The 14,001-nt window shown below is 51.6% G+C and overlaps 1 protein-coding gene across 1 annotated transcript in view; it reads right to left on the bottom strand.

Annotated features, from left to right (window-relative positions):
- LOC144720028 (protein Wnt-9a-like) overlaps positions 1-13,801 on the bottom strand; it is a 38,130-nt gene extending 24,329 nt beyond the window's left edge. Inside the window, exons 1-2 of the mRNA XM_078596450.1 lie at positions 13,612-13,801; positions 11,421-11,689 (exon numbers count right to left, since the gene is read on the bottom strand). Of these exons, the coding sequence (XP_078452576.1) occupies positions 11,421-11,689; positions 13,612-13,721 (379 nt within the window). The 5' untranslated portion in view covers positions 13,722-13,801. The remainder of the gene's footprint in view (positions 1-11,420; positions 11,690-13,611) is intronic.
- Between the last annotated feature and the right edge of the window lie 200 nt (positions 13,802-14,001).

The raw sequence follows: 14,001 nt of genomic DNA, 5'->3' as shown, positions 1-14,001 counted from the left end.
TCGCCACGGCCGGGCGTGGTGATGGTTACCCCCGCCACCTCGAGCGCCGTGCCGGCCGTCATGGGTGCCCCCCGTCGCTAACAGCACTTGCCCCTACAGTCTGCCACGGCCAATAACAGTGGCGAGAATTTGAACTCGTACTGGGCCTCCCCTAGGTAGACTCAGCCTCAAGCAACTACTTCGCGCGGTGTGTAAACATCAGCATTGGGAAGACAAAGGCGTCTGGGTGTGGTGCTGACCACCCCCCTCCCCCTTACCCAGGCAAAGACAAAGATCCCCCTCCCCACGTAGCCTCAAACGTACTTTTAATGAGGGTCAAGTGCTGTTAGCGAGCACGCACCACACACAGCAACACAACAACACAACATCGTGACGTCACCCGAGCACGGAATATTTTGGAAAAAACGCATTAAGGCGCGGCCCTTTTGTTTGGTTTCGGCCTCGTCGTGGTGGGGGGGGGGGGCATCAAAGCAGGCAGCCAACGCCGCCCGCGGATGCGCCAAAACGCAGCAGCGCACAGGAAGTGAACCGCACACACACACATCATACCACACACACACCACACACACATCATACCACACATACGCATACACACATCATACCACACATACACATACACACACATCATACCACACATACACATACACACACACATCATACCACACACACTCCACACACACATCATACCACACATACGCATACACACATCATACCACACACACACATACACACACATAATACCACACACACACACATCATACCACACACACACATCATACCACACACACACCACACACACACACACATCATACCACACACACATCATACCACACACACACCACACAACACATTATACCACACACACACACACCACACACATCATACCACACACACACACACCACAAACACACACATCATACCACACACACATCATACCAGACGCACACATCATACCACACACACACATCAAACACGCACATCATACCACACACACACCACACACACACGCACATCATACCACACACACATCATACCACGCACAAATCATACCACACACCACACACATAATACCACACACACACAAATCACACACACACACACATCATACCACACACACACCACACAAACACACACACACATCATACCACACACACACCACACACACATCATACCACACACACACACCACACACACACATCATACCACACACACGACACACACACCACACACACACATCATACCACACACACACACATCATACCACACACACACACCATACACACACATCATACCACACAAACCACACACACACACATCATACCACACACACACCACACACACACATCATATCACACACACCACACACACACATAATACCACACACACACACATCATACCACACACGCACATCGTGCCACACACATCACACACGCACATCATACCACACGTCATACCACACACACACATCATACCACACACACACATCATACCACACACATCATACCACACACACACATCATACCACACACACACACATCATACCACACACACACTCACACACCACACACACACACCACACGCACCACACACACATCATACCACACTAACACACCACACTTACACACCACACCACACGCACCACACACACCACACACACACACATAATACCACACACACAAATATCATACCACACACATCATACCACACACAAACTCACATACCACACACACCACACTCACAAACCACACTCACACATTCACTCACACACCACACTCACACACTCACACCACATTCACACCACACTCACACCACACACCACACACACACACCACACTCACACACCACACTCACACACCACACACCACACTCACACACCACACTTACTCACACACTCACACCACACACACACTCACACACCACACTCACTCACCACACTCACACACCACACTCACACCACACTCACAGACCACACTCACACACCACACTCACACACTCACTCACACACCACACTCACCACACTCACACACCACACTCACACACCACACACACACTCACACACCACACTCACACACCACCCTCACACCTCACACACCACTCCACACTCTCACACCACACTCACTCACACACACCACACCATACTCACACACCACACACACACACACACCACACTCACACACCACACTCACTCACAAACACCACACTCACACACCACACTCACTCACACACTCACACCACACACTACACTCACTCACACCACACTCACACACCGCACACCACACTCACACCTCACACACCACACTCACACCTCACACACCACACTCACACCTGACACACCACACTCACACACCACACTCACACACTCACTCACTCACACACCAGACTCACACACCACACTCACATACCACATTCATACCACACACTCACACACACTGACTCACACACACCACATCACACTCACACACCACACTCACACACCACACTCACACACCACACTCACACACCACACTCACACCACACGGTGCCGCCAGGGCTACGGGCGAACCGGTACCGGGCGCCGTGCCCCTTCCTGAGCCATTTCCCCCGCTCTGCCTTCAGCTTCCAAAAATACCCTCCTCGCAACAAGCAGCAGCGGGGCATAGCCCGCACTTTAAAGTCTCCTTCAAGTAATCAAAATAATAACAACGGCGAGCACGATCAAGCCGGCCGCATCGCCAGCGGTCTGCCGGGCAGTCGTCGGCTGTGCTGCTGCTCCTGGAACTGCACGTGGCTGACTGCCTGTGGACCCAGCGCTGTGTGAGGGCAAGCAGCGAGGGATGGTGTGGAACTCCCTTGACGTGGGAGTGGAGGAGGAGGAGGAGCCGAATAACAACCCCTGGCTCGCCAGGAGAAGGCGGTGCGGGAAGAGGACTAATCGCTATCTGATCCTATCTTTACGGGGATGACGGTGTTACCGTCGAGCGAGTGTGGGTTTTCTCCGGGTGCTTCCGTTTTCTCCTACACTTGGGGGCGCCACGGTGGCTAGGAGATGTTAACTACCTCGCCTGGTATACAGAAGGGACGTGGGTTCGATCCCGGCCCTGACGTCTGTTGTATATTTGGAGTTTGCGTGTTCGCCCCGTGGTCGCGTGGATTTTTCTCCGGGGTTTCCCTCCACATGTATAAACAACGTGCGTTTCGAGTATTTGGCTGCTATAATATTCCACACGATGACAAGCCACTTCGTTGAGCTATCATCTGTGGCCAGGTCGCTTCTGAAAAAGAGATGTGTAGCTCAGTGGCCCTTTATTGGTAAGACAACACATTGTTTTGTTTTAATCGTGTTATTCATAACAATGGCTTTTTGGGTAAGATCGCGCAAATGTTAAAATCGGAAGCAGGAAGACGTCTTCAGAATTCTGGCAAATTCGCTCGATGAGGCTGGGTGTAATTACGAGTGAAACTTCGTTTTAAAATTGTAAATGTATTGGGTTTACTCTCCAACACATCGGTGTGCTGAAGTAGTAACTAATCGGTACAATCTTGATTTGAAGCTTTCGTGACTGCAGGAATCTATACTCTTTGGTTCTTCGGTAAAGTCACGTAGGTAGAAAAAATCGTTTCTTTTTATTCCATTAAATTAGTTGGTAAAAAAAACGTTAAAAAATAAAGTGATGCGGTAGGAGCCTCCTGAAAAAGAGGCTTACGACTCAGCGTGGCTCTTCGGCATAAATACGTTTTGAACAAATACAAAAGCAACGAGGTAAGAAACAAGTTTTTCAATGCGTGTTGGAGCGACACGGTCTCGATTTGGTCACCGTCCTCACAGACACGCGGCGTCGCCTCTCAGTGGATTTGGATGGGAACTGCCATTAGCTTAAAGTGCACGAGGTAGCATGCATTCGTTGTATACTTGTGTATATATATATCTACATGAAAAACGGCCCGCATTCATTTAACTCACCCACGTGCTCTGCGACTCTAATTAAGGGACGCGGCTCGACAAACCACACTGTTTGTTTCGAGAAACGCGTCTGCTCCGTTTAGCCGTGTCGATGACGCTATTAATGACACTGGCAACTAATTATCGTCACTATTAGATGGTTGCGGTTTTGATGAGGACGCTTTGATTATCACCCGCCATTGATGTCAGCCGTGGCCTTGAATTGAAGGGAGCAGCTCAGGTGCGCCGATCACTGTGCCACGCCGCCCCTGGGTTTCAGCGAAATTACAAAATATTCCAAAAATACGTACACATTCTAAACATTTAAAGTAAAATGTCACTTAGAGAAATAAAAAGATTCAGACGTTTCGGGGGGGGGGGGGAAGAGCTTACAGTTGCTTATCATAATTTCAATGGCACGGCAGTCGTGGGTAATTCAGACACGAGAAAGTGACGCGCTTTGTAATGGACTAAATGGTTTGTGTGTACACACGGGATATTAGATGAGATCATAACTCTCCACGCCCGTCACTACCAATCCCTTAAAACAGAAAAAAAACAGCCAATCCATATAATAGGCAGACGTTTCCGGCAATCAGCCGTATTCAGAACCATCGGACAACTAAATTGAACAGCATAATGTACACTCAAATCGCATGCCCCATACTAGCACTGTGTGAAGCTCATGGGTGCAAGGTGAGATACTTGAAGGGGTCTATCCGTGGGCAGCTACATGCCGCAGTTAATTAGTCACGTGAGACGCACCGATAGATGGATGAATGAGGAGCGCATCGAGGGCATACACAGGTTGGAGGCATCGTGTGAAGGGGGCCTTGGACTGGTTCAGATATAAGCCACCGATATTAGCAGCCGTCACAGGGAATTGAACTCGAGTTTCCCGTGCGACAACCATCACGCCACCGCTCCCCCACCCAGACCACGTACGAGACAAAGACAAAGATCCCCCGTATAGCCTCAACATATTGTCGGGGCAATTTCCGTCAGTGAGCATCTATGACGGCGAACGAGGCACACGAGGGGGTGGGGTGGCACTTACCACGCCCGGTCGCCTTTGTGGCACTGTTTTACACACCGCACCAGGCATTGCTTTGAGGCTGAGTCGACCTAGGGAAGGTCCAGGACCGGTGCAGATAATCGTCACGGGCGTTGACCGTGAGCGGCAATCGAACTCGGTTCGCTGGGTTGCCAGCGCAGCGCGTTAAACCGCTACGCTACCGCTCCCCATGCGTTACAAAAGACAAAGATCCCCCCGTGTAGCCTTAGCAGACTGTAGGGGCAAGTACTGTTAAGCGAGCACCTATAAAGGCCGGCACGGCACACGAGCGGGTGGGTGGCCAGCACCACGCCCGGCCGCCTTTGTCTCCCTAGTGGTGATGTTTACACACCGCATCAGCTACTCATTTGAGGCTGAGTCGACCGAGGGGAGGCCCAGGACCGGTTCAGATAATCGTCACTGATTTTGGCCGTAAGCGGGAATCGAACTCGGGTCGCCGGGTTCGTAGCGCAGCGCGCTAAACCGCTACCGCTCCCCATGCGGCACAGACACACACAGACACACAAACACACACAGACACACACACAGACACTCACATACACAGACACACATACAGACACACACACACACAGACACACACACAGACACTCACACAGACACACAGACACTTACACAGACACACAGACACTCACACAGACACACAGACACTCACACAGACACACACAGACACTCACACAGACACTCACACAGATACACACACACAGACACACACACAGACACACACAGACACACAGACACACACACACACAGACACACAGACACACACACAGACACAGACACACACACACAGACACGCACACACACAGACACAGACACACACACACAAACGCAAACCCACCCACGGGGCGGTACGCTCCAGAGAATCCAGAATGAAGTTCCCACCACTCCTACTTTATACTTTTGCACCTCCCCAGTGGCATTAGCAGACATCCCCTCTCTCATCCTTCCTCCCCGCAGTCTCGGTGTACCCGTTGTTGATGTTGTTGTTGTTATTATTGACGTGGGTAAACACACGCGCATACCACGCGTGCCAGCGTAATTACGTGCACTATCACCGCACGTCACGCACCTATGCAATGAATGAAGTTATAGTTTGTGTATCACACAACAACACACACTAGTGTTCATTGTGCATCAATCTATTATGTAGGGGTGGCTTTTTTTTGTTCTTCACACATTCGATATTGGCCTGGCCTTGGGCACAGGGCTCATCTGAAGGAGGAATCATGGACCATGGACAATTGTAGTAATAATAACAACAACGGAGTGGCAGCCAAGGTTCGGGAATGCCTCCCAGAGGACATCTACGGGGGAGACGGAGCGAATAAATTAGTTCCCGTGCTGATAATAATAATTACATTTCGATTTAAAGCTTTCGTGACTGCAGGGATTCATCTTCTTGGTTCTTTCGGTAAAGTCACGTAGAATGAAAATAATAAAGTAAAAAAAACATTATAAAATAATTCTCACGACGTTTCGGCCACAACGCAAGCAGCCGACAGACCTGTTCTTCACCTAAGGACGGCTGCTTGCGTTGTGGCCGAAACGTCGTGAGAATTATTTTATTATGTTAAATTTTTATTATTTTATTATTTCCATTCTACGTGACTTTACCGAAAGAACCAAGAATAATAATAATTACATTTATATAGTAGTGCTTTTCATCAAGGATCGCAAAGCGCTGTACAGGACGCAGCAGCAGACGCTCAGCATACAAAGAATATTATAAATATATTAAAACAATCATTTACTAAAATAATAAGCGGAAGCATATTAATGGGTATATGATGCGAGATAGATTACTGCGTTGCAGAGGTGGGACAAAGTCATTGTTATGCAAGTCCAAGTCGAGTCGCAAGTCATCAAATTCATGACTCGAGTCTGACTCGAGTCCAAGTCACATGACTCGAGTCCACATCTCATAGGTGGGACAAAGTCATTGTTATGCAAGTCCAAGTCGAGTCGCAAGTCATCAAATTCATGACTCGAGTCTGACTCGAGTCCAAGTCACATGACTCGAGTCCACACCTCTGCTGCGTTGCTTCGCCAAACGTGCTAACCTCCGATGAGCACGGTTGGTCACGCGCGGCGCGAAAGAAGTTCAACACGTACATGCTGCACATCGCTGGGATCGTGAGAGCTGGCGGCGTTTTCAGGGAGGCAGTAGATTTGACCGTGGCTGATCGCGATCACACGCATCGCGTAGCGTACACGAAATCTTAGAGCGCACACACGGCTCATGACGCGCGAACATCATAGCCGACCCCGCTGACAGAGCATGACCGGTTATGATGAATTAATTAACGCACGCACAACTACGCACAGACAACGATACAATACGAATGAGCGGCCACCTCTGTTAACTCGCTGCTGGCTGAAAGCTTACCCATGGATGAGTCGTTTGACCACACTTAGGTACCGGTTAGGAAAGTGGCCGGAATTCCTCGGATCAGTTTAGACATGAAGAGCCACTGGTGTAAGGACGGGTGCCGTACATCGACCCCGGCTTCTGCTAACCACGGCGCCACCGCTTCCTCGAGTAGCAGATATGCAACGTTTATCGTCGTAGTTGTTTATTATTCGTTAGCCAGTGGGCTGTTTGTTATGTACGGGTACGCACACTTTGTGCTGGAACTCATCCTGATCACCGCAGACACCACGCAGACGCGAGGGTCCACCATCGCTCTTGGCTCAATAAAAAACTATTGCCGTTTTATAGGAAAGTGGTTGTTATGGATGGACTGGCCCCCGTCGTGGGAACGTGGCATTTCCGCCATGGGTGTAAAGCCAACGGTAAAGCGATAACACGAGCGGCGGCGCACGTTCGTGAGACAGGAGACACTGAAATATTAGTTTGGATTTTATTTTGGTCGAAACACATTTGCGCTCCTTCCGTCAGTGCTGTTAGCAAGCACCTATTAAGGGCTGGTTCAACGCAGGATGAGGAAGTGAAGTCATAACCACACCCGGTCGCCTTTGTGTCATTAATGCTGATAATGATAACACACACGCAGCAGACACTGTACAGTAACTATTTTAGGCTGAGTTGACCCAGATGAGGCCTCAAACTGGTACAAATTAAGACGTGCCACTGATGTTGGGTAGCTATATCTGGGCTTGGGATTGAACTCAGGTCGTCGGGATGACTGTACAGCGCAATGAGCAAACTAAGGAGTAGCCGCTTACTCCGTAGCCCACGCACCCCCAAAAAGACAAAGACCCCCCGTATAGCCTTCATAGACTGTTGGGGCAAGAGCTGTTAGCAGGCACGTATGAAGGGTGGCACGGCGCACGATGGGATGTGTGGCCAACACCACGTCCGGGCGCCTTCGTATTCCTCGTGGCGATATTGATGCACCGCACCAGGTACTCATTTGAGGCTGAGTCGACCATGGGGAAGCCCAGAACCGGTTCAGATAATCGTGAGCGGGAATCGAACTCTGGTCGCCGGGGTTCGTAGCATAGTTGCGCTAACCCCCGCGCCACCGCTCCACGCCCCCACGCACGCACGCGCACGCAGGCACACGCAGGCACACGCAGGCACCCTCCACGTACGCACATCTGATGGTGGCCGTGGCCAGGGATCGAACTGGGTTCACCGGATCGATGCCAACTCGCAGCAGGGGACGGGCGCTCTCACCGGATCAGTAGGCGCAGCAGCAATGTGCTCGTAGTGATGGTGACAGTTGTTTTGTATCGGTCGACTTCGCCTCGAATGAGTACCTGGCGCGGTGTGTTAAACGTTCGCCACTTGGGGAGACAAAGGCGGCCGGGCGTAGTGCCGTGCCGGCCCTTCATAGGCGCTACTCGCTAGCAGCACTTGCCCCAACAGTCTGCTGAGGTTATCTTCGTGGCGTGCTGTCGTGGTAAGAGTCAATGTGGTAGCAGCCGCGAACTATGATTTATGTGGTCCCAGTAGTAACTATTGCAACAGCACAAGTAGGAGCGATTGTGGTAGGGCAGCACTGGTTATTGGTCGTAGTTATGGTCAAAGAGTACTGTGGTAACAGCAGTGGTGATCGTGATAGCAGTTCTGTAGTACGATTCGTACTGTAGTAGTGATGATAGTAGTGGCCGAGTTAACGATAGTGGTAATAGTGGTAGTGTTAATAGTAGTGGTAATTGTAGTAGTCATAGTAATGGTAATAGTCCTGGTAATAGTATTGGTAATGGTAGTAGTAGTAGTGGCAATGGTAATAGTGTGGGTAATAGTAGTGGTAATAGTGGTAATGGTAATAGTAGTGGTAATAGTAATAGTAGTGTTAATGGTAATAGTAGTGGTAATAGTAGTGGTAATAGTAATAGTAGTGGTAATAGTAGTGGTAATAGTAGTGGTAATAGTGGTAATAGTAATAGTAGTGGTAATAGTAGTAATGGTAATGGTAGTGGTAATAGTAGTGGTAATAGTAGTGGTAATAGTAATAGTAGTGGTAATAGTAGTGGTAATAGTGGTAATGGTAATAGTAGTGGTAATGGTAATAGTAATGGTAATAGTAGTGTTAATGGCAACAGTAGTGGCAATAGTAATGGTGTGGTAATAGTAATAGTAGTGGTAATAGTAATGGTAATGGTAGTGGTAATGCTATTAGTAGTGGTAATGGTAATAGTAGTGGTCATAGTAACAGTAGTGGTAATAGTAATGGTAGAAGTAGTGGTAATAGTAATTGCAACAGTAATGGTAATTTTTGCGATAGTGTTGGTGGAAGTTTTCTACAATCGTAACAGCACGGACCACTATCGACCTCCAACAAACCCGGTACTCATTTATCGACCTCGGGGAAAAGTGAGCGTGGACAATTCGTCATCCAAACGCAGGATGCGATACCTCGACCAACCCAACCGTGCGTCGCTTGCGGGCAAATAAAACAAACTCCATCCATCGTAGGAGCTGCTCTCCGGATATAAAATGGAAAGAAAAAAAAAATCCACTCGGCGTAGCAACATTTGTGCAAGGAACCCGATTCTGCCCCAAATGTGTCGCTCCCAACGCGCACAGAGCGAGGGAAACCCGCATACGGCAAAAGCAGCAGCGGCAATAGCAGCAGCAGTCATTCATTCGTGGCACGCTACGCTACTGGCAGCACCAGCAGCAGTAATAGCCGTGGCAAGTGGTGCCAGCAGCAGCAGTATCATTGCAAGCCCACCACGCTCTGCAAGTAAGTATTTACCCAACGACTTTTTTATTTGACCTTCATCAGAATGACAATAGACATCGCAATGTACCACGGCCCCGAAGTCAGCACCCTTCGGGATGATCTCCCAGTGCAATTGTCGATTTTGGTTTGTTGTTGTTTGAACATAAGGAATTCATATTCTTTGGGTCTTTCGGTAAAGTCACGTAGAAAGGTTCAAAGAAAATAACAACAACAAAAACTACGACGTTTCGATCGCAGCACAAGCGATCGTTTGTGATCGAAACGTCGTAGATTTTGTTTTTATGATTTTCTTTGAACCTATCTACGTGACTTTGCCGAAAGACCCAGAGAATATGTTTGAACATACTTCGCCGTGATCCTCACTACGGGGTTTTGACACGGATGGGGGGAGCCGGATTGGTGGTGGTGGTGGTGGGTAGGTAAGATCTGTTCATGTATCATTTACAACTGATGACAGCCGTGTACGGGATTGGAACTCAATGGGCCTGGTTCAAAGAGTGCGTTGTGCAAACCACAGCGCCACCGCTCGATCTTTGCTATTATCTAGAACACTCATTTTCTATGGCGCCGTCTCGAGACGTGCTGCATGATGTGATGTCCGACGTTTCGCAACACGTGCTGGCTGGGAGCTTCCTTATTTGTACAGCTGAATCGAGCCGCTCACTTTCCCGACGCTCAAGTGAGGCGCTCGATTCAGTCTCTCAAGGAAGCTCCCAGCACGTGGATACAATCAAGAAATGAAACGTTATCGGAGAAGATCGACGGTGGAGCGAAACGTCGAGACATCACGCAGATCATCATGCGGTAGAACCCACGTCACGACGACGATGATGATGGTGGTGATGGTGATGACGATGGTGGTGATGACGGTGGTGGTGATGATGATGATTATGGTGATGGTGATGACGATGGTGATGACGGTGGTGGTGATGATGATTATGGTGATGGTGATGACGATGGTGATGGTGGTGGTGATGATAATTATGGTGGTGATGATGGTGATTATGATGTTCATGACGATGGATTTGATGGTGATGCTGGTCACAACGATGGTGACGACGGCGATGATGGTGCTGATGCTGACAACGCTGACGATGGTAAAAAAATCGCCGGGCGCGTTGCTGCCCACCCGTCGCCTGGTGTGCCGTGATCGACCCTTCGCATGTCCCACTCGCTTGACAGCACTTGCCCCCAACGAGTCTATTAACGCTACAAGACGCGTGCGGGGAGGAGGTGGGGGTGGGGCGATCTTTGCACTTTGGCGATGTACCTCGCTTGAGTATGTTGAGGCGGTAGCGTTCCTCGAGCTCGCACTGCCAACGCTCGCCCCTGAACTGCGCGCGGCACTCGGCGGCGCTCAGCTCGGCCGCGCCCAGTAGGACATCGGCGACGCCCGGGTCCCTCCTGCACAGCCTCCTCCTCTCGCCCCCCAGCTGCAGACGCTCGCAGCCCTTGAGGCGGCCCGGTCGGGGAACGGGGCCCGCGTGAGCCGCCTCGGGCCCCGAGATGAGCGCGGAGAGGGGTTCCTTGCCCGTTAATCTGTAAACCCCCGTCGTCGGGGTGAGACGGAGAGGTGGGGTTTGATGGGTTCGGTCGTGGTTGTGTTAGTTAGCGGGGAGTGCGGCGGGGGGGGGGCAGTGGGGAGGGAAGGTAGTTGTGGGGTTGGTGGTGGTGGAGAGAGAGAGGAGGGGAGGATGTGTGTGATGGACATTACTCTGCGATCAACGGTAAATCATTGCATTTATACACTTTGAACCCGCGTTGCTTCGCCGCGTGAATAGAGCGCGAGGTGAGAGGTTGTTTAGGTTGGTGCGGTGGTGGTGTTGGTGTTGGTGTTGTTGATAGTGGTGGTGGTTTTTCAATGGTGGGCGAGCGTCAGTGTAGCTGCGAGCGCGCTGCGCTACGAACCCGTCGACCCGAGCTCGATTCCCGCTCACGGCTGCCAACAACGGCGAGGATTATCTGCAGCGGTCCTGGGACCTCTCCTAGGTTGACTCAGCCTCAAATTACTGCCTGGCTGCGGTGTGTGAGCATCGCCACGGGGGAGACAAAGGCGGCCGCACGCTATGTGCTACTCGCTAACGGCACTCGCTTCAAAAGTCTGCTCAGGCTATACGGGGGGTTGTGGATTGGGGGGGTGGGATCTTCGTTGTTGATGTTTCCTCCTCCGTTACGCATAACCGACGTTCCATGATGAACAGTTTCAGTTCTCGTTTTTTATTGTCTGTCGCTCCACGTAATTTAAATGCCCGCGCTGTTTAAGACGACACGAAACCGGCGCCCGCTTTTGCTTGGCAATCGGATAGCGGCGGCCAATGAACGGAACGCGTCCGAGAGGGCGCCACGAGACGTCCGCCGCGGAGATGGAGCGTTTGGGTTTGGCTCGTGCGTAGGATCACGGCGGCTGCGGCGGCGGCTTTGAGTAGGAGAGTGGTGGGAGGGGGGGGCTATCATCCGGCAGAGGATTGACCGTGGCCAATGATGACGGTGATGAGCGGTGACCGTTTGTTTCGCACAGGGTTGAGCAAATGACCACGTCCGTATTTCCATCGGTTACATTTGTGTGGAGGAGACGAAGAAGAGGAAGAATAAACACAAAACTGGGACCAGTGTGAAAAATATTAAATATTAACCGCGGCAGTTAATGATTTTTTCTTGTTGTTGCAAGTCTCTCTCGTAGTTGTCGTCGTGGTGGTAGGGGCCAGCCGGCGCTGTGTGCGCGCGGCGAATTTTCGGGGGAGCTGATGAGCGCCTCCCGACTCCCCCCTCGCGCAGAGGTAGAACGCGCGCGGCGCTGCCCCGAACCACTCACCCTCACGCGCATTATCCAGCAGTGGATCGACCATGGCTGCTGTTGCTGCTGCTGCTGATGATGATCGCGACGCACGCGCATTATATACCCCGTACATCCCGACACGAACACGGGCGCAGCACTGATGCTGCCGTCACAAGAAACACCGATCCCTTTTCGTGATCCGACGAACGTTGGGACACGCGGAGACACGGAGACAAACACGCAGACAAACACGCGGGAACACACACACACGCGCACACTCGCACACGCGCACACACACACGCGCACACACGCGCACACACGCACACACACACGCGCGCACACACGCGCGCACACACGCACACACACACGCACACACACACGTGCACACGCGCACACTCGCACACATACACGCACACACACGCGCACACACACACACACGCGCACGCGCACACACGCACACACGCGCACACACACACGCGCACACACACACACACGCGCACGCACACACACACGCGCGCACACACGCGCGCACACACACGCACACACACACGCACACACACACGTGCAAACGCGCACACTCGCACACACACACGCACACACACGCGCACACACACACACGCACACACACACGCACACACACGCACACGCGCGCGCTTGCTGGGACCAACCGTCGCGAGCGCCCTACCCGAAGTAAGATGCGACGGGGTTGGAGGCGCAGGTGAGGAGCGTGAGCGCTAGGAGCAGAGCGGCTGCGTGCGACGCTGCGCTGGATGGGCGCAGCGCAGCCGGTAGCATGGTTCTCTCTCCGCCTCCCGGCCGTGCGGCACCAACATTTCCCGGAGAGGTCGACTCAAAAGTTCCCTTATGAAGTGCGCCGAGAGTACGCCCGCCCGCCCTCCTTGCAGCTCCCTCCCGCCCGCTTATACTCTGCCCGGAAGGTGCCGGCACAGCTGCCCAGCGACCAACCCAATGCTTGATCTCCCTCCCCTCCTCCTGCTGCGGCTCCCCTCCCCTCCTCCTCCCCCCAGTGTTGCTTTACCCCCACCGCTCCTCCCCGCGATAGCCTCGCTAGCAC

This window comes from Lampetra planeri, chromosome 1 (genome assembly GCF_965212315.1).
Source record: "Lampetra planeri chromosome 1, kcLamPlan1.2.h2, whole genome shotgun sequence".
In the NCBI taxonomy this organism is placed as follows: domain Eukaryota; kingdom Metazoa; phylum Chordata; class Hyperoartia; order Petromyzontiformes; family Petromyzontidae; genus Lampetra; species Lampetra planeri.
This window is presented reverse-complemented; position numbering and strand designations above follow the sequence as displayed.